The sequence below is a fragment of the Symsagittifera roscoffensis genome, chromosome 7, assembly GCF_963678635.1.
Source record: "Symsagittifera roscoffensis chromosome 7, txSymRosc1.1, whole genome shotgun sequence".
NCBI classification, from domain to species: domain Eukaryota; kingdom Metazoa; phylum Xenacoelomorpha; order Acoela; family Convolutidae; genus Symsagittifera; species Symsagittifera roscoffensis.
The window spans coordinates 434,829-456,584 of record NC_087068.1 but is presented as its reverse complement, the minus strand read 5'-3'; the positions used below and the strand labels follow the sequence as shown (position 1 = coordinate 456,584).

The window sequence follows — 21,756 nt, the reverse complement described above, 5'->3', positions numbered from 1 at the left end:
TACCTCAATCCCCATCACAAAACACTCCAGAAAACCCCATTGGTATATTACCAGAAACCCCTACGCTTCTTTCACAACGTAGCACCTCAATCCTACCATCAGATTACTTAGGTTCAACACCACCATCTGAACAAATACGTGAAAATCCCTTTAACCCCCCAAACCAGGCATCACGACTACCATATTGGACAACACATTCATTTACACAAGGTGAACTAAATTTAATCAATAATCCAATAGATATTTCTACGGATACAACAACATCCTCATCACTACCAGAAACATTATCACTACCATCAACACCATCAATAAGCCAGATTTCACCACCACCTTTTAACTTAAATTTCCCAAATATTCTCGACGCTAGATATCGAGAACAATCATCAACAAATATTCCTTTAAGACTAGACTGGAATACATTCACAGCACCTCCACCATTATTTGGACAACACCTAGAAAGTAACCGACTCCACAATTGGGCACTAAATAGACTACAATATAGACAAGACATTCACGAAGACATTCGTGCTCATAACATCCAAATACTCCAACAGAATAGTCTACAATTAAAATTTGAAATCACGGTTAAATTAAACAACATTACTCAACATCCCTATCCATTAAATCCACCAAATATAACAGCTCAATCCCTACCACCACCATTTATAACAACTGAAGTAATATACAAATACGACAGATATACCAAAAAGACAATTGGTTACATCACATTTTATAACCCATACTCAGGATTGTCATACACATGTATAATCTAAAAATTTTAATTTTTCTCCAACTCCTTTTTCTAATAACCTCAAATCAAAACATAAACCCTTCCCCCCGCACAGGACCACAAGATTTATTAGTAACACATTACGATTGTGAAGAAAACGAACAAAAAACACTACACAAATATGCAATAAATCAAGTATCACAATGCGAAACAGAACCACAAGCCATAGAAACAACAAATGTAATAGCGACACTCTATTCAAAAGCCCGAGCAACTACAGTTATAGGATATAAATTCACAGCAACATTTTCTGAAAAGAAAGTACATTGTTCACAAGTCTCAAACGGAAATAAAAACCGACTTGACCATGAATCATTCTACCAGAGTAATATAGAACGACTCTTACATCTCAATCCCGAAGATTGTAAAAACGAGTTACTCCGACTAAACATCACAAAAAATAAAAACCAAGATAGAAAGTTAGTATATTTCCAAGTTTTTTCAGATTCTGTACATCAAGCAGAACTTGAAAGATATCAAGGACATATAAAATTAGATGAAAAGTACCCATATAACGGCGCACACGGACGATTAACCTATGACATGCACGATAAACACTGGATACCACACATTGGTATAAATAACCCATCAAACTGCAAAGCAGACACAAAAAATAAAGGATACCAAGAAATAATGTTTTTCGATTGGAAAATACAACTCGAAAAAATTCAACTCACACGAGATTTATCAGACAACACAATGATCTATCAAGGAATTAGATTACCTTGTAAAAACGACCAAGGCTATTGTGACCCTACAACAAGAACACAAGCAACAATTGTTTGGTTCCCCGAAGACACATGTACAACATTTCAAGTAGCAAAAATACACGCTCGTATGATAAAATTTCACGAAAAATATTTTATACAATCAATACCATATGAACAAGTAAATCCATTACGAACAATAAGTTCTAATTTTAGAAACATTCGTAATATAGAAAATAAATTAACACGTTTTCAAATATATCAAGAAACAGAACTTGCATGTAAATACAGAAACCCACTTCACAAAACACAATACTCCGAAATACTAGTTGAATACGAAAAAGGATTCGACATGACCACTGGAAAAACAAAAGTCGACCCATACGCCACAAATCATCCTCCAAATGAAGGAACATCATACATACCAGTTCATTTTCAAAAAAATACAGGTCAACCTGGTGGACATTTAAAGCCCCAAGACGATCAAAGCACACGTTTACAAGAACTATCACTAATGAATAGTACATATTTCGGTAATATCCACTATGATATTCACTTAGATATGAAACTAGACTACACGATTAGCCGAATTTTTCAAGAAATGTCACTCTCTGAATTAGAAACACTACACCAACTATGCGAATTAGAAAGAACACAAATATTACAATCACTTGCACTAGCAGTATTAAAAATACCCTACGCAGGATATTTACTATCAGGAAATAGATCAAATTTTTTAGACTATGAAGGAAACGTTTTATGGTTTTATACTTGTACCAAAAAAGTATCACCACTATACGTTTTTGAAGACAAACGATGCTATAAAAGAATCCCTATCTTTTATAAGAACAAAGTACATTTCGTTGACACACTTTCAAGAAGAACCTATTTCTGGGATACCGCAGTCCCATGTGGATCAGAAAATAGCCACAATGTAGTACAACTAAACCCTGATGAAGATAAATATTACCTTCTCACCCCATATCCCACATTAATGCAATCACTCAAAAAATTTTCACCAGAAAGCATTCGCGCTATCGCTCGAAACCCAAATATAGACTTACAATCAATAGGAATATACTCAAAATCAGATATTCAACATCACATTAGAACACAACAATTCCAAGAATTATTAACACAAATGGACACAATACAAAGACAATCAATTGACCAAAACTTACGCAAACTTGCCGAAACCGCAGGATTTGCAGACATCTATACGCAAGACTATAGCGGATATTTTAAAGACATTAAAGATTATATATATCTAAACGGTGAAAAATACCGTCCCCAAGATATATCACCTATCAATATTTTTAGCTTTGTTACACTCAAGAATGAAATTCTTGATTTTCTAGGATGGCCCTACTACATCTTAGAAAAACGGACTATTTTATACGCAATGTTTAACTTTATTGGATTTCTTTTTTCACTCTTAAAAGGAATCTATAACACATGTGCTATACACACACAAGTCAATAGACAAGCAAGTGTAGCACGCATACTATTTGCAGGATTTTTTGGAATTTTTTCTACATCAATAAACAAAATTCTTTTAGATGCACAAATAAAAGAATACAACACAAAAATAGCAACAAGACAGAACACATACGACGAAGAACATAACAATGTAGACACAACGCCAACAGCACCATAGTTACCACCCCTACCACATAACCATCCATTATCCCTAGTCCCACGTAATTTTCGAAACTTAGCAATAACACATAATCCAAATTTTAGACCAACCATATCACAAAGTCCCATCCAACATATAATGACACGCCACTCACAAGATGAAAATACTTATGAACAAATTATAGAACAACCCCATACACCGCTTTTCAGTCTCAAAATAATAATTTTTTTAGCCCACGATGAGCCGACAACTTGGATCCCTACACCGTTCAAATTCCCACCCAACCAACCTCACTACTCCAATTACAATAATACCACTTTTTGCTTTCCCGCCACCCGATTTCCCAACCAATAATGTAACATCAGGCATGAATTCCGATACTAATTCACACATCTCAGTTTTATATTGCACATCACAACTCAATAACCCGAATATTGAAACCCCCGATGAATTTGCCGACTCTGAACCATCTCCATCCAATAATTTTCACACCAACCCCTCAATTTTTTCCCACCCCCCTTTTCAACCAATGCTACCAAATAACCCCGTCCCCACCAATTCTACACCCTCTTATGCTTCCCAAGTCACTCCAACCTATTCTTCACATCATTCAGACCGATCATCCAATTCTCCAGATACCCCCCAAATCTCCCCAGAACTAGATAATTTTATTACATTACAACAACAACCCTACCACCTTGATACCCCCACCATAAACCAAATTTCATCCACAATAGATTCATCCAACCCTCCTAACCCTACACCCTCTTCAATTTATACCGAATCATTAGCACCATCATCCACATCTACTGAATCTTCACTCAGCACTAATAGAGCTTACCGCACTTTTAAAAGAAAGTTCCCCAACCATCCTTTCCCAGCAAAACCAGGAACAGCCCGTGAATATATAAATCACCCAAATCACACTAATACAAAAGAATTTTTAGCTATCACCTTACCCTCATTTCCACAATACACCTTAAACACCCCTCACGACACTAACGAGACACGTAACTTTGTAGACGAACACGTTTTAATGCCTACCCTTCCTTGGACCTCATATTATCATTTTACTAATCCCCTTTGCTTACCTTTATCTAACACTCACATCGATATAGAACGAAATAAGGACATGCTATATCGACTCACTACACCACTAACACCTAGACAATTTACTTACATCGGATATAAAAAATCACTAAAAACATACACTGCACCCCGAGCTAACGAATATACGCTAGAATATTACGATCATAACATCATCAGAACTAACCAAGATCAATTCTTAGACGACGATCGCTTCGCTAACCCACAAATCACAGAAAAATTTTTCATTAAAACACCATATGTATTTACACTCAATATCTTTGACCGCAAATTTGACCACATCATTTCAGAAGCACTAACAGACACACAAGCTTACGAAAGTTTTAAAGAACGCTTCCAAATATTTTCACTAACCTTTCATTTCCTTGCACCACATGAAAGAGATTTGCACTGCTCACACGATATTATGTTGCGCACTAAACAAACTCACACATATACATATTATCGTTTTATCCAAAATCACTTCGACCTACACACCCCCTCCAGACAACCACACCACCGTTTTCAATTCATCAATTCCAAATACACCTCACCATTCTTTCTTAACTTCACATATTGCATTAAAGATACTAACCTTCATGGTATTCTTCGAAATTATGATCCCATAACCCAAATGTATATTTTTTGTCCCATCACCAAGACCTTCAACGCAGAAGAATCCCGACCCTTTCTTCTCCCACACGAATTTGTTCAACCTATAGAAATCCCCATTTTAGAATTCATCCACAACACTAAATTCAATCACAAATTATATAATCTAATCCAAAACACACCTTATGAGTTTGCAGTTGGCACTGAAGAACTAACCATCATTAAAGCACATCAATTGCTTTGGCCACTGCTTCAAACTAAAAATATCATCCGCATCTTAGCTAAATTACTGACAACTTCAGATCTCATCCACGACATCTTCCCCCACGGTTTCTTCCCCGACGACTAACAGGTAAGTATGAACTATACATATTATTAACTAGTTATTAAAATTAGAAACTAACCATTCTTTATTCATGTCTTCTTTAGAATTTTAGCCTTCATCCAACGATCATCTGAAAAATTCACAAAAGAAAATGAAAATTAAAAACTTCTTCAAACTGTTTAAAACTCTATTAATTTTTTGCACCAAATAATTAAATAAAAATAATACCAATGCAAAAATTTAATTTATAAATTTTTTCCAAATGCAGTAAATCTAATAATGATGAAAATTTGTAACTTAATTTTCCCCAACAACTAGCAGTAAAATTGAAATTCTATGTAGTAAATTAATAAGAAGCAAATGCAGTACTAACCTTTTGATATTTTCATTCACTCGCACAAGAATTCTATCCAAATTCGCACAGCTCGCCCACGAAGAATTGTTTAAATAATGAATTTCAGTTTCAAGCTTTCACACTCAACAACTCTAACACACGATAACAAGTTTCAAACTTTCCTTTAACCCGGTTGGAAAGGAATTATATACTAAACAAAACTAACCAATGCAGCTTACTAAACACCACAACACATAGCATAACAGCATGACTAAGAAAAGGAAACCAACGGTACCCAAACCGGATTAACCCAGTTTAAAACTGGATAATTTATTCTTTTGAAGACTATTATAAAGTCTAAGAAAGAAATAATAAAACACAAAAAAGTCGAAAGACAAACCCATACCACAAACAATTTGATTTTTGAAAAAAGGACACAACCAACAAAACATAAGAAAAACCACAACAAACCCAACATAAAACGTTGTCACATAACAGGACCTCTCACAAAAACCGCATGCAATCATACTCCCACTCCTGGCCTAACCCACCAGAAGAGGACGTCCTGAGCATGCTCTATAGCCGGCCTAACCCACCGCGCTACATCCACGCTTTGTGACACACACTCCTATTTTTAATAAGAGCTACTCAAGGGTGAGTAACTCTTCAAAATAACTGAACTAAAACAAAAAGATTTTGTGAAAACAACTAACCAAAATCATAATTAAAAAACATTAAACTAATAAAAGTTTTATAAAATGTAAATTATATTATGCAATATATAGATCAGCATACAACACCAAAGACGAACATCCAAAGACAAAATGAACCCACTACACTCGAAAAAGAATGGCCAACCACAATCAATATGCCGCCCACAATCACAACTCAAAGGATTTAGAGTACGACTCGACTTCGCAGAAAAGGACTTCATTGAACTAGACCAATGACCACCTCGATGTTCAAGTATACGTACAGATCCGAGTAACCAGGCATCCCCTCCACGCACAATCTCCACGCCATTCCCAGACAAGATCAAAACACAAAGAAGTTCTCATCAATGAAACAGAAAAACCTGACATAGCCAACCATTCTGAAATCAGATTTGAGTTTGTTGCGAAAACCCAGTCGTTGTCATGAGAAGACACAACGATCGAACCTGGAACTTCTCTAACAAGAGAACCCAGAAGAAATATGATGTTCGCCAAACACCAACGTCCATCATCCATCCTTTGAATTACAGAAAGACTATTCTAAAAAACTCTGCAAAACCCGGATGGGTGGAACCTGATCTAAACTACATTTTATGATTGGATAAATTAGATATTTTACCAATGTAAAGTTATTAATATTAACCAATCATGATCCATCTGACTAACAATCCACTTATTTGTAAGTGCTGAAATTACTTGTAATTTCAGCACCAGAGAGATTTGAATTTAACTTAGAAATTAGTTGACTCTCCAAGAAGACTTCAGCAACCGCAATAAACCAGTATACCCTAGATCTATTGAGCCTAGCAGAGACTAGTTAAACAACCTGAGACTAGATAGTATAAGAGTAAGATTAGGATTGGTATTAGACTAAGAAGTTGCACGAATCTATCCGGCCGAAAATAAGATAGCGTGACGAGCAGACGGTGTACCCTATCCGAAATTACTCTATGAGTTATACACTTCGGTCCTAACTCATGATGGCAAGCAACCTTTGAAACAATTTTTCGTTTACCACCGAATTTGTTCAACTACCTGTCAAAATGCAAAATGTCTTCATTTTGTTTGTTTTGCTCGTTATTAAGCTCTCTGTCCAGATCATATTCACCATGAAAAGGGTTTTTATTTAGCCCGCGGCCCCACTTCCCCGCTCTAAGTTTAGTCCCCCTTCCGTCCCCCTTCCGTGGTGAGAGAGATGACAACCTTTTTTGTACATAGCTGGTCCCACCTTGAGATTTTATTTTTTATCAACCACACCCATGTCTACCAGCAAAAATTGTGTGATAGTATGAACTCTCTTTTGTTTTTTAATCTAAATTGCAGATATTAGTGTTCATAATGAAAGTGTTTTTTATTGCAGTATATGCATAACCTTTTTTTGCAGATCAATAACCAGCTATTAAGTGCAGCCAATGTTAAAGATATTAACCCAGTCTAATATATTACAAATAGAGCTTTAGCTTCAAGGTATCATGGTTCTGTAAAGTAGAGGTAGACAAGGAGACCTGCAACAAATCAAGAGGGTTCGAACCTGGCCAGGGTCGGATGTTTTTATTGCATTTTGTCATCTAGTTGAAATGCGTCCCCTCAATAAGTTGAGGTATGCTAGTTGATAAGTTTCGTATTTTTTAGTTGACTGGTATTTACTGCTAATGCATCATATTTGGCTTGCGTTTTTTGGCAATTACGTAGACTCATAATTGGCGTGTGTTACTTGAGAAATTATGTAAACTCAACGTTTTTCTCATTCAGTTTTTCCCAGTAGCGTTATCGGTCAAATTTTTGCGTGCAAACTCGAAGAGCAGCTACGCCTCTGGGTAAGGTTTTTCCAATACACGACTTCGCTTTTGCAAAATTTGAATGTTCAAAACTTCAAAAAAAACTTAATCGGTCAAATTGATTTTGAGATTCTAGCCCTTCTCGGTAGCTTCACTCAATCCAAATTGGACCGAAAAGCAAAATTTTTTAAACAAGTTTTTCTCGACCCATATTTTGATGTAAAATTTTTTAATTGTTGACCGAATAACGAATGAAAGTGCTTTTATACTAACTTTTCTTGAACTCCATCTGACGTTTTTTGCTACCTACACTTTTGAATTTTTGCTCGGCACTCAGCTGGCTCTACTCGATCTAATTTCAGCAAATTAAGCTGAAAATAGAAAACTTTTGTTCTCGATACAGAAAACGTTTTTTGGATTTATAATTTCTCGAGCGGATAGAAATTGAAAGGACTTCAGCGTTATGTCTGTCAACCACCACTGAAATTTTCAGCTGTCCAGGTTTTTTCTTACTTTTGCTCTACTCGCTTGCTTTGATTGATCCAAATTGAACTAAAAAGCAAAACTTCAACAAATTTTCACAAATGATTGATATTTGGAATCTTTATAAAATTGGCTTTGATCCTGAATGAAGGGTTTTTGTTATAACTTAGAATTTTAGTTTTTCTACTGTTTTTTTTGACAATTTCAGAAAAAAAATTAATAGTAGATTTAGAAAAGATAAAAAAAATTATTTTGCTAACCTTTGAAAATACTGCTTTTTTTCCCTAATTTTAAATGTATTTTGAATGCTTTAACTAGCTCCAATTCTTTCTCACTTAGAAAATTTTGAGAAAACTTCCGACAGATACCAAGAATAAAAAGCGAATCAATAACTATTTTGCAAGAAAAGTGATAGTTTAAGATCGCAAACGTGTACTTTTGCTTAAATTGTTTAATGTAGTAACTGAACAAGGGAATCTAAAGGAGAACATGTAAGAATTACATAGTAATAATTAGACATTATCAGTTCTAATTTTATCTCTGCCAGCAAATTGCTCGTTTATTTGATGCTATTTTCCTCCTAAGTTCCCGAATTTTCCCTCAATTTTCTTGCAAACTGAGTTATCAGCAGGAACCACGAAAAACAAAATAACATTCTACGGAAAAACTTTGAAAATTAGCTTGTAGAAGCAACAGAAAGATAGTCAACAATTTTGAATTAAATTTTGTTCAATTTCATCCAGTCTTATATACGTTTAAGAAAAAATTTACCTCATTTTGAGTCAATTTTAGCAGTAAATTGATCAATTTTTACCAGTGATCCGAAACTAATTATTAATAATAACGTGAGAAACGTCTCAGAAGTTGTAATTTTTGTACAAGTTTGGGTTAACCATTGAGAAAAAACTGAGGAGGAGTTGAATCATGGAGTTTGATCTAGAAATTTCAATAAAAATTGTTGTTATTGTGCATTTGAATTGAAATTACTAAGTGATTTATTCCTAAACTGGACAAAAACCCAGTTAATTACACAACTTAAAGGTTAAAAATGGATAGTTTTGGATAAATTTGATTAATTTTTTCTTTTTTTTTCTCGAAATTTTAATTAATTACACTTTTTCCCGAAAAATAGGAAGTTTGAAATTTGATTCAGCTAAAATGAGCTTACCTTGTAGAGTATAACTTAAGTATAATTATAAACTCTGCACGTAATATCACAATGATATTTTACAATTAGATCAGAAGCAACAAAAAACTAGCCAAAACCTGAGATTTCTGCACTTTTTTCCCAAAAATTGAAAATTAGCAACTTTTTCCAAAAACTTAGTTTCAGCTAAATTGAGTGCTGTTTTGAAAAGTAAGATCATCTAATAAAATAGTAATTGAGTCAAATTGTATCAAATCTCATCGTGTTTTGAAGTTTTTGAAAAACTTTTCAATTTTTTTGATAAAACTTCCAAGTTTTTCCACATATTACTATTGATTTACCATCATGTAAAAATACAATACCTTCATGAAACAATCTACACGTAAAAATCACCAATTAAATAACATGTGCCGAAATATTTGCGAAAAAACTAGACCTTTCCACACAAAATCCAAAAAAATACTGCTATGTTTTGCATCTCAATCAGTTTCTTTGGTGCTCGTTTCCTATTGGCCAGTTTGTTAAACACTATGGTGTCCGAGTTTTCTATGTTCGAAGAGAAAGCGGTCATTTTATTAACCACAAACTCCTCGTCCTAAATGGAGTCTGTTAGCGCCGGGCTGACTAATTTCAATGTCAGCTAATCCCATTTTGATCCAGCCAAATGTTTGATATCAACGTTGAATGGCAATAATCTACCAAAGCATCTGGTGAGCCTTGATTGTACCTTTGGTAGACCAACTATGATTTATCGGATGCATTCAATGCACCTGAAAGCGTATGCTGATTTTTAACTATCGTGAATGCTTTAATTTTCCTTAGACGTAGTTTTTGAAATGTTCTACCGACCACACTGCCCCTAGTAGTTCCGACTCAGCAGTGGAGTTTTCTTTTACGTGTGAGGTCAAAAACCTTGATGCGTATGAAATATATAGCGACTCTTCTCAGAAAAATTGTTCTAATGGCGCCACTAGTTGTGCTGCTGTTGCATAGCAAACTATCTTTTTTTCAATGTTTTGGTCAAAATATCGGTTTTTTGTAATTTCAGCAACTAACTTGTATTTTGAAGCGTTTTTTTGTGGTCTTCGAGCTTTGAGTGGCATTCATTGTTTTTTGAACACGACATATGAATTTGTAAAGCTCAATCACGACTTTTTTTTCGTGACAAGGACGTTTTCGTGACAAGGACGTTTGCTCTTTTCTGAGACGTGTAATTCTTTTTTCGTATCTACGTCGTCCCACGGGACTGTACCACATAGGACTCATATTGCGTCTATCTTTTATCTCTCTTTTTCGTGTCTGATACGTTTCTCTTGATTAATATACACTGTCTCGTTCTTGATTTTTGGTTTCTTCGTCGTTCACCTCCTTTAACATCGGTGTCGATGGTGTAATCGTGGTCGTGTGTCGGTTCCTCAGTAATATTTGAACTTCAATGTTGTCCTTGGCGAATATGGCCGTTTGCGGCTCTGTTGTGTGACGGTGCCAAAATGGCGGAAAGTTTAGAAGAATCTTCTCATCCTTGCCTGATGACTCGGCAGTTTTAACATATTTTTAGGCCGTGATTAATGGCTAGTAATCTGCTACCATTTGGTAAATTCTTATCTCAAGAAATGAAAGAAAGTGATCTAAGATCTTTTGTTACTGCTTCATAGACAAAAAAAGCGACAAGGTTTAAGCTCTTATAGTGAAGTTTCTACGTGTTTTTAGTGCCGTTAAGGTCACCGAATTGTGATGGTCACCAAGGCCGATTATAAATCATTATGCACATAAATAACTCAGTATGGCTAATTTACAGATAGTTGTGTAATTAATTATATAATAATCCGGATGGTTAACAGTTTTATTGGGGTATATCATTCGGCCGACTTTGAAGTTTATTTGTTGAATTTTGTTGCTTCATGCAAGCAAAAGTTAAAGAAAATTCAAATAAAAAACACGGAAACAAAATTTTTTCGCTCATGCTCGGAACAAAGACAGTAAAAATCTGTGAAAGCGTCATATATGATATTGTCTTACGGGATTTGAAGATATCCAAGTTACCTGTTCTGATGGGGTCTTATGGAGGGTGAAGGGGTGACTGGAGTCTTGAGATTATTGTTGCACTTGTTGCAGCTGTTGTTGTTGTTGTTGTTGTTGTTGTTGTTGTTGTTGTTGTTTTTGTTGTTTATATTGTTGAGATTGTTGTTGCTGGAATTTAACATTGCATTTAGAGAACTGGTACTGATCTTGCGACTGGATCTCCGCTTGTTCGTAGCAACAGGCGAGTCCGGACAGCATCTCTGAAATTGCAGTCACTTGTGTCAGCCATAATTCTGAATACCCACATAAAAAGGTTTGGGTTTTCTCGGCACTTAGATTCAATTACATTTGTCGGAGCACATTATCCATTATATAGTTGTCTAAATCGCTCTCTACAGAATAAAAATAGGAGGATGAGTGCAGGAGAAGTGAGTGGATTGTGAGTTGCCTCCCGGGTTGACCTCCATACACCGAAAATGCTTATCATACAATTCCATACAACAAGTGTGAGGGAAAATGCTTGTCATACAATTTTCATACAATTTCTAAAAATGGTTGAAACTAAAACTGGTATAAACTCATTTCTGTGGCTGTATGATTCTAATAAAACAATCTGGTGATAAAAAACTGAGGTTTTCCTTTTTTGAAAAAAATGCTTATCATACAATTCCCATATATGGAAATTGTATGACTGGCATTTTTTTGATGGCGACACAAAAAATTTTTCAAGTAATTTTGAAAATTTAGCCCAAAAGTTTTTTTGGTTTTTTTTTTCAATCGCAAATCGATTTTCGTACGCAAACAAACATTTTTCGAAAACAAAATTTTGCATGCAAAATTTAATATTTTGTGTGCATAACGTAGTCCTAGATACGATAAAATTGGCTTTTATTTTCTTTTCACTTAATTTTTTTTTTCAAAAACGCTGAAAATTCCTCTTTCTTTTGTATGGGGTGTTAATGTACGCCTTGATCAACGTCTGATAATTTGAAAATTCAAAAATTTATTATAATCATCATTAAAAAATTTTGCCAAAAAATAAAAGTTTGTTAATTTTGTTATATCAATTGTGAAAGACAGCCAAATTCAGGCCGTTTTCTATGCATTGTAAATGCAAGACCGTTCAACCTTTTGGTGTTTTGAGTAACCAAGGTCTTTGTCACTTGTGTTTGGTTGGAACTACAACCGAAAATTTTTCAGAAACTAAATTTAGAAAAAAAAAATCAAAATTTTTCGTTTATGGGAAAACACCTATCATACAATTTTCATATATGGAAAAATGCTCATCATAGAGTTTTCATACAATTTTCTGTACGTATGGAATTGTATGAAATTGTATGACAAGAAGTTTCTCATATATGGAAATTGTATGATAAGAAGTTTTGGTCAACCCGGGTGATGAGACTTACTTCGCTCATGCGTCGCATGATGGGTTCCCGCAGCTTCTGGGAGGACCTCCTGTCCAGTCTGTTCTGTTGTGTTAAAAGGGTAATCTGGTTTCTCTGCTCCTCCAACTTCCTCATCAACAACTCCCTGTTCTTGTAGCGGAACTCCAGCCCATCATTCTCTGCAAAAACAGATCAACATTTGTTCTCACGGCTGCAAAAAAGACAATTTAATGCCATGTAGAAAAAGATTTATCATTAAATTCCATAGAATTTAAAAAAATGTGTGAAAATGGCGGTAAAGCATTTTTCCGTACTATGGAACTTTATGGTAGACTTCTTTTAAACAATGGAATTGTTTGACCAGCATTTTTTCCGTTGACTTATTTTGTTTCGTTTTGTATTTGTGCTTCGATTCGCACATAAATTCAGGTATTGCTAGATGCGAAGTCAGTGAAAAATTCATTTTCATACAAACTGATAACAAAAATGTTATTTTTTGTATGTCTACGAAGTTTTTGTTTCGAAAAAATCATAGCTTGAAAATCATGGCCTGTGTTCTGGACAGATTTAGGTTGTATGCAATTATCTTAAGCTGAAAAGTATGAATTCTGCCATCACAGAGAAACTTAAATGTGATTCTTGATTCTTGTGTAAAAAAAACTGTGAGCGTGGACTACGATGTATTCAAAAATTTAAACAATTTGGATGCAAATTTTTTTTTGAAAAACGTAATTTTGGTCAAAAATTTGGTTTACCGACTAAAATGAAAACTAAAAAAATTTTCTTTAGTTTTGGATTTTTGTTAATAAAAAAATGCTTATAGTTCATTTTTGATTTGAAATTGTACGATGAACATTTGTTGTGCAAAAACTTGAAGGTTTGATATGCGTTCTCCTTCAGTTAAAACTCGATGTTAGCTCAGTTGATTTTAATTAAAAATCCTTTTGAACAGATTTCTAAAAAAGTCAGTGGAAAAATAGCTTATCAAACAGTTTTCATGAAAAGAAATCGTATGAAAAGCTTTTTTTCCCCGTGAGACTCATCTACGGAAATGTATGATCATTGTTTTTTTTTGTATTGAGGTCAACCCGGGCTTTTTGGTTCTGTTTTGAGTCTATTCGGTGTAAATGAGTGAAATTACATAGCTTAAGAATAAGTCATTTGATAAAGTGTTACGGTTTCATTGACTATTAAGGAACTGTTTTTGATTAAAACAAACAAAAATCTTTCAGATCCAACCTTGCTATAAAACACTTGTCCAAAGTGTTCATGGACAAACGAGTAGGACTCCGATGCTTTAGCAGTGCTCTATGAGCAAGTCAGCAACTACTAAGTACGTGTTGACCATGTACATTTGCGATACCCATAAGTTTTATAATGGGGAACTCTAACTGCCCTTTTATACAGTAAAGTATCGACCGTAGTTTTAATGCACTATTTGCATCTATTGCGAACATGCACGGTCTTAACCCCCCCCCCCCCCGCCTCTCTCTCTCTCTCTCCTCGTATATATGCTTTGGATGGAGGGGGCAAAATAAGGGTGAACAGGCGCTAAAAAATTAGGTTTAAGAAACTAAGTAAGTTGTCACTTTATGTTTCTACTTAGAAAATTGCGCACATGTCTGAGCTTGTTCGAATAATCGAGACAAGAGTTTGGGTCGAGTACCATTCGAAACAAACCACGACCACGTTAGACACAGTTCCCTCCTTTTTAACGCAAAACATTTAACGCCATTTATTTTCAATCCCCATTTTTGTTGCCTCAGCATTTTAACATCGCTACATTTTACAACCAGTTCTATAACTTATCACCACTTTAATCCAAAATGAAGAGAAAAAGTCTACTTCAAAGGGGACTTCGGTAATTATCAAAGAACTGAACGACAGAAGTTTTACAGACAATTTTTCGCTACTTAATTCGCGTAAAATTTGTTGAACAGAAATGACCTTGCCAATAATTTAAATGAATGGTTCCAAAACGAAATGAAATGGCGTTGCCAATATTTTCAATGAACCTTTTCAAAATGAACCAAAATGACTAATTCCGAATGAAACAAAAACAAACAATAGTTCAGTGAACTTCAAATGCCCGCAAATAATTAGAAGGCCTTTGACTAATATGGCCTAATTTGTCAGATATTTTCAGCCGGTATAGAAACTTCAAAAATGTTTCAACGAGCGTCAACAGCCTATAAATTAATAATTTGTTTAGAATCATTCTCGAACTTAAGCCTATAACTTGATCGCGTTGCAGGTTTTTTGAGTTTTTGGCACATAACCGGAAAGCTAAAAGTTTTGCTAGCCCTTAGACCCAACCTAGCAGCCAGAAAAAAAGGGCGATTGTCCTGGGATTGAATTGCTAGTACACGATTCAAGTACTTGCGTTTAGTTACGTTTCCGGGAGTCTCCAATGAAACGATTTTTCAAAAAAAGCTGAAAAAAGTTTATTTATGAATTGATTTAATAATAAGAAAGAACAAACAGAAAAACGATAAAATTAAACTGGCCTTAAACAAACAATATACCACTCTGAAAAAGTACAAAACAATTTCTTCTTGTAAATGGACATTATGTTTTGTACTCTTTCATTTAATAGTCGGTATTTTTTCCTTTTTGTCATCTTATGGCTGCTCGATGCATAAAAAATTTCTACTTTTTGTTCGGAGGTGTCTTTTTGAAGGCTTCCCACTATTTGCAACTTTTTTGGGTCGGCTCCGCTGAAATAGGATTGGATCACGAAATGCCATCCTTCGACAACATTTGTTGTACCAGCAATCCAACACACAACCGCATCTAGCTGGTTCTGGGAGGGTGGGAATGAAGTTTCCCAGTTTGGCACCATGCTTTTAATATAATTAGAGTCGAAGTTCAGACACAACATGCCGTTTTTCTGTGATTTTTCTGGCTATAAACAGTTTATATCGCATATACTCTGAATTTTCTGAAATATCTTATTATATGAATCTCCAATTTTTTTCTTTTTTTTTCAAAGTGCGAGGGAAGGCAGCATTTTTATACTCAGCGATAAATTTTTAAGCACAGAGCTAAATTGTGATTCTATTCATAGGTCATTTTCAGCCCCAATTCATTGATTTTTCTCATGTGTCTTCGGGAGAGGTGGAAAAAACAACGCGATAAAGCAGCTTGCTCAAAGTCTAACAAAATTTTTTCAGGCGGGCAGTCGGGTGCTAAATCAATTAACGTCTGCAGAAAAGGATTGTGTTTTTTTTTGGTTTTGATTGGAATCAAGGCGTCTATGCAGGCTGGTGCTATGCCAGATACACTAACATGAATTGAATATAGCTGCTAGACGATTTTTGGAGTATTTTAAAAATTCCATCGCCTAATCAGAAAGATCATTTTCTCAGATTTCCCAGCATCTCAGGGTCGCCGCACAAAATGATTTGCTCGTGATCATTTGATTCACTGTTACACCGGATAAAATTTTCAGGAATCTCGAAATTTTGCGCAGCGGAGGTGGGCTGCATTTTTTCGGAGTTGGGTGGCATTTGGGTGGCTGCCTATGTGTGCGCACATACGTTCGAATCAGTTTGTCTTAAATTGGGAGAGCAAACCGAGTTCCGAATAATTTATAAATGGCGAAACCGCACTGAGATCTTTTAAATGCTTGATGACTTTTCGAGCATCTGAATTTTTCGCTGAGACGTCATGGTTATGTTCTTCATGCGCGTCGACCAATTCGTTATTGTCTTTATGGCAAATGCACGACATTTATGTAATTGATATTTTGAGCAAATCCAGTTTTCGTAATTTTAATTTTCCGCTTGAATTAAATTTCGTGGTCGGACGCTATAAGAATTGGCTTGTTCTTTAGATGAAATTTTGAATTGAAAAGAAGTTTCAATCCTATTTTGATTTTGTTTGCGTTTGTTTATCTTTTGAGTACAGTATAAACTTACTGTCAGGATTTACGTCAAATTATTATAAATTAGCACAAACAGGTTCATTTAGTAATCATAACAGTTTAGCGAAAAGTCTGATTGAAAATAAATTACAAACTTGTCGATAAGATTCTTAAGTAACTTTGGAAGCCTCATTTTAGCATGTATAAATAAGAACAACCAAGTTTTCCATTATGACGCGTACGTTAATTGCAGGATTAACATTGATGTGATAAGAGTTAAGATCAGGAATTCATACTGATAGAGTATAAAAGTGTGCGGCGTTGAATCGGAAAATAGGAGTTAAATTGTTGTCGGTTTAAATTGTTTAGTAGTGAAATGAAAAGGTGTTAAATTGTGCGGTGTTAAATTGTACGGTAATAAATTGTAGGGCACCCTAGACACATATAGAAGTTTGGTCTTGACCAGCCAAAAAACACCGCGACCAGAAGAATGTCGGTCAAGCACAGTTGAAGGACACCGGGAGCACAGTCGAAAAATATCAAAACTTGGATGAGCGCGGTCGAACCAGACCTCTAGCATGGTCGAAACTTACCACAAGAACGGTCGAGACGGTTCAAGCATATCGAGTTTTGGCTGAGTTGGTCGAATTATAACGAAATTCAGCCGAGACGGTCGAAACATGAAGTGAGCATCTCTATCTGGAAAATCATCAAAAACGGATCTTGATGGGAATAATTAGGACAAAATTTTCCTTCATTTTTTTTTATTATACTTGAAGCATCGGTTTTGGATGTGTTTAGACATTGGAGCACTACGGTAAAGTATAGTGGTGTCTTGCTAACTGTATAGCCTTGCTGCAACACAACATAAAAATCTGTAGTTGCTATCAATAGTCATAACATTGTGATTGGTACCTGTCAAAAAAGCGAAGCTTTTAAACATCATTACTCACTTTAGTGTTTTTGTTTTGAAGAGTGAAACGATTAATTCACCTTTTATTTTAACTTTGTTTTAATTCTATTTTAACCTTAGATTAGCCTAGTTAAATGTCTTAAAACTACACATGCTTTTGGCCTTAGTTCAATAGTTGTCTAGATAAGACCTTGCACTGGAGTTCTTTACAAGTGCTTCAAAGGTATGCATATATTCTAGGAACAACGAGGAGAGGTTTTTAAAAAGTGCATCAGGGTTTCGATCATCGTTTAGTTTGTGCCAGAATGTTCCCGCAGTGCAAATCAGCACTGCTTCAGCCAAATTCTTGTAAAATAACAGTAATTTATAAGACTCAAACGTTTAAAAGCTGAAACATGAAATATGAACTCGATGTTTCAGAGTTTGCTGTTTTTGAATGCTACAGTTCTGCTTTTCGAAGTACTGCCGTTATGGTGCTGGGACAGTAGGGAGTAGCTCTAGCTGCGACTTCAATCCGAGTAGGAGCCAAAAAGACAACCTACCTGTCTGATGTTCGATGTGGAGTGGCTGTTTGAAGTACTCGTCCAGCTGTTCCCTCCAGATAGCATGGGCCCCCTGGAACTCCCCTCCCCCATCTATTTGGTCTTCCAGATTGCGCGCCAGCGCCTGAACCAATACAAGTTAATTAACTTTTATCAACGTCCTTTTCCAAATTCTCCAATGTTTTATTGCATGAGACGATCTTAGGGGATAGTACAACGTAAACCTGTCATTTCGTGTTTTATTTGCAAAATATGTTTTTCGGGGAGGAGCTCCCAAGAATTGAAATTGTAACCAACAGTGCTGATCTAGAATTTAATCGAAAATCTTCAAAGTTTTGTCCATTTTTATGAAATTTACAAAGGTCGCACATATTGAAGTTCCGAGCTCTCCCAAATTTTTATGGTCTCCCAAATTTTTTATTGGTCACAATATTCTGTGAAGCAGTCAAATTTTATTAAAAAAAGCAATGTTTTAGAGAAATGTTGGGAATGTTTTGGAATTGGTGCCGTAAAATAGAAGCAGGAAAGAGTCTCATCTTATCCGCTACTGAATGTACCTCAGTTAGTTATTGATGGAACTCGTTATTCAAAGTCGCTATTTTTTGGAAAGAAGTTTGTTAGTTTCAGAAGTATAAATTGAACTCTACCTGAAATCTCTCGCCAACCTCCCTCGTCACCTGCTCGTAGCTTCCGTGGCTCAAAATGTTCCCTTTTTCAACAAATATGACAGAGTCGCACTTGTCCAGAAACCTCAAGTCATTGGTGACCACCACTCTAGTCCTGTCTCTCAGCAGTCCCTTCTGGTTTGAGAGGAGGTTCTCGAACACGTGTTTGGAGCTGAGGGCATCCATGTGAGCGAGGGGATCGTCGAATAAGTAGACTGACGCCTGGTGGTAGCTGGTCCTGGCCAATGAGATTCGCTTCAGCTGGCCTCCGCTCAAATTGGCAACATCTAGCAGCTCAGTTTGATCGCCTGCATACAATTCATGCATCTCTCCAGAAAATACTCTTTTTAATTATGAGTCATAAGAAACTAAACGTGGTTCAACTAATTTTCAAACTGAACATCAGATTGCGAGTAGCATTCTTTCAAGCTCGTGTGTTTGTGTCCAAGTTTCATAGACATTGCACCTGGACTTCGTTTTGTGGATTTCCACAGAGTTTCGACCTACTGTCATACCGTAATATATGAGCTTTTCTAGAATCCGAACAGATTGGCTATTGATATCTAAGTAACTCTGATTGAGAAAAGTAATTGAACTTAAATCTGAATTTAAAACCAACTGAACGGTATCGCTCAGCCATCTGATTTTTCATATCAGTCAAGGCCATCCATCTGGTCTTTGACTAACTGTATATAAAGATAGATACATAATAGATAGATAATAATTCTTAGCAATCCGGCCGGATGACATTGATGACATTCCCCATCGTGAAAGAAGTAGGGTTTTACCGTCCTAGTGGAACCAATTATGAGTTTTATCGTCCAACTGGGATTTGAGTTTTGTAGTCCCTGTGGGGCTGACTTTATTGCCTCTCCTCAATTCTGTTCCTTGTCGTTTGCTTGCGTGTGTTTCCCTGCCTCCGCGAGCGCTGTAGTAATAGTTGTGTCCTTCGTTTTTGTCGGTGGCGCTGTTGCGCCTCTTCTTCCTTATTGATCTTTTTATGCTCCTAAGTGGTGTTTGCTTCCTCTTTCATTTTTTCGCCGGTTAATGTGGTTTTCTTTGGGCTTTCAGAAGGGGAGATTCAATCAAATACGCTTATAGCGTCGCTGTCCTTTTTCTTTGGTTTTTTTGTTTCAAGGAACTTATGCACGCTACGAATTCTGGTGAACCTTTTTCAAAACCCATTTTGCGAATAAAGCACCTGATGCTCGTGTTACCTGAGGTGCTCGTGGTTTGTTTCTCTGGGGACGCAATTGAAAAGTTCGAAGAGAATCGATGGTATTGATTGGGAGCGGGTTTCCCAGCGCTGAAGTTAGCGTGGCGTTGGGTCCGTGCCGATTTTCTTGTTGGTTCTGTGTTTGTTGTAGGCTGCGGCCGCGATGTTCTGGTGTCCTGTCGTTTTAGGGAGGTTGCCGTAATTTCTGATGCCGTGGACGACCATCTGTCGGTTGACTAGGCCTCTGCTTCCTTTCCCTTTATGTCCGGGTCTTTGAGCGTCATGCCTGTGGCCTGTCTGTGGTTGGGTTCTAGGCTCGTCTTTTTGCCAGTTTGTGGCTTTGTCTTCCTCTTCTTCTCAGCTTCTGCGTCTTTCTTCGCTTGTTGTTCCTTACGGGACAGCTTCTTTGGTAGTCCTGTCTTCTCATCCTCCCAGAACATTTCGCGCTAGGGTGCATTTGGTTGTTGGATGTCTAAAAAAACGTAAGCATGACGCTGTTCTCCAAGCTGATTTGTATGCCACAAATTTACTAAGCCGTGAGGGCCTGCATGGATTTGGTACGAATACGTATATTGGATTCATACTAATTCGAAGCCACTGTTTCTCAGTAAGCCAGGTTGTTTTCCCTTAGTTTGTAGCCAAGCTGTGTGCGGTGTATAGGTTGGTATTCTAATATCTATTAATTTGTATTTTTGTTCAGTTGTTTTAGGCTATTTAACTTTTCTTGCGATGCGGACTGTTTTTCGAGCTACCTGTTGTATGTGTTTTTTTGATGTTGATATCCACTGGTTTTTGTGTTCCTTTATATCACAGATTTAAGGCTTCCTTTTCCTTAGCTAGTGAATATTTTGTTCTCGCATATGTGTTATTTTTCGTAGAGGATTCCCCGTCCTTCTGGTACATACATGATGGCTCTGGAAAATTATTCATTTGTTGTCGTGTTATCTTCACTTCACTTCAGACTGGCATTGAAGGTCGTGCCTGATGTCTGGTTGGAGGGGAGGATACATCAGGTTTTTCTGATCCATGCAAGCGCGTTTTGTATTTTCCCAGCTTAGGTTAATTGGTGAGCTAGTTGTGGCTATGTTGGATAATAACATGTTGAGCTTTACGCTCATGTGGGCGTCGAAGGGAGAGATTTTTGTGGTTACTTGTGGAGTTATTTTTACTGTTTCTATGATTTTGGCGACCTCCGAAGCTAATTTATCTGGGGGGTCATTTCCGTCTATTGGAGTTAGTTTGAATATTGGTTTGATGTTTTTGTCCCTGCGGATGATCGCGGCTATAAATTTGACCACCATAGCTTGTTGTAGTTTCTTCTGGTAGAGTGGTGTGTCGTATTCTGCCTTAGTTGCGTTGGCTCTGTCCATTGTTCTTACCACACTTGCCACAATGACTTCGTGGCTAGCCTCTAGTTAGGTACCGGACATTGGTGGCGGGACCTCGTTAGGTGAAGTTTCTTCGATACCGAAATGTTGGGGGTCGACTCTACTGACGCAGTACTCCTACTGCGAGCTCTGTTTGTGATTGC

The 21,756-nt window shown here is 36.4% G+C and overlaps 1 protein-coding gene across 1 annotated transcript in view; it reads right to left on the bottom strand.

Moving 5' to 3' along the window:
* LOC134851107 (multidrug resistance-associated protein 1-like) overlaps nucleotides 1-21,756 on the bottom strand; it is a 70,416-nt gene that overhangs the window by 32,730 nt on the left and 15,930 nt on the right. Inside the window, exons 3-6 of the mRNA XM_063867038.1 lie at nucleotides 18,992-19,317; nucleotides 18,345-18,468; nucleotides 13,046-13,203; nucleotides 11,658-11,896 (exon numbers count right to left, since the gene is read on the bottom strand). Coding sequence (XP_063723108.1) covers nucleotides 11,658-11,896; nucleotides 13,046-13,203; nucleotides 18,345-18,468; nucleotides 18,992-19,317 — 847 coding nt within the window. The remainder of the gene's footprint in view (nucleotides 1-11,657; nucleotides 11,897-13,045; nucleotides 13,204-18,344; nucleotides 18,469-18,991; nucleotides 19,318-21,756) is intronic.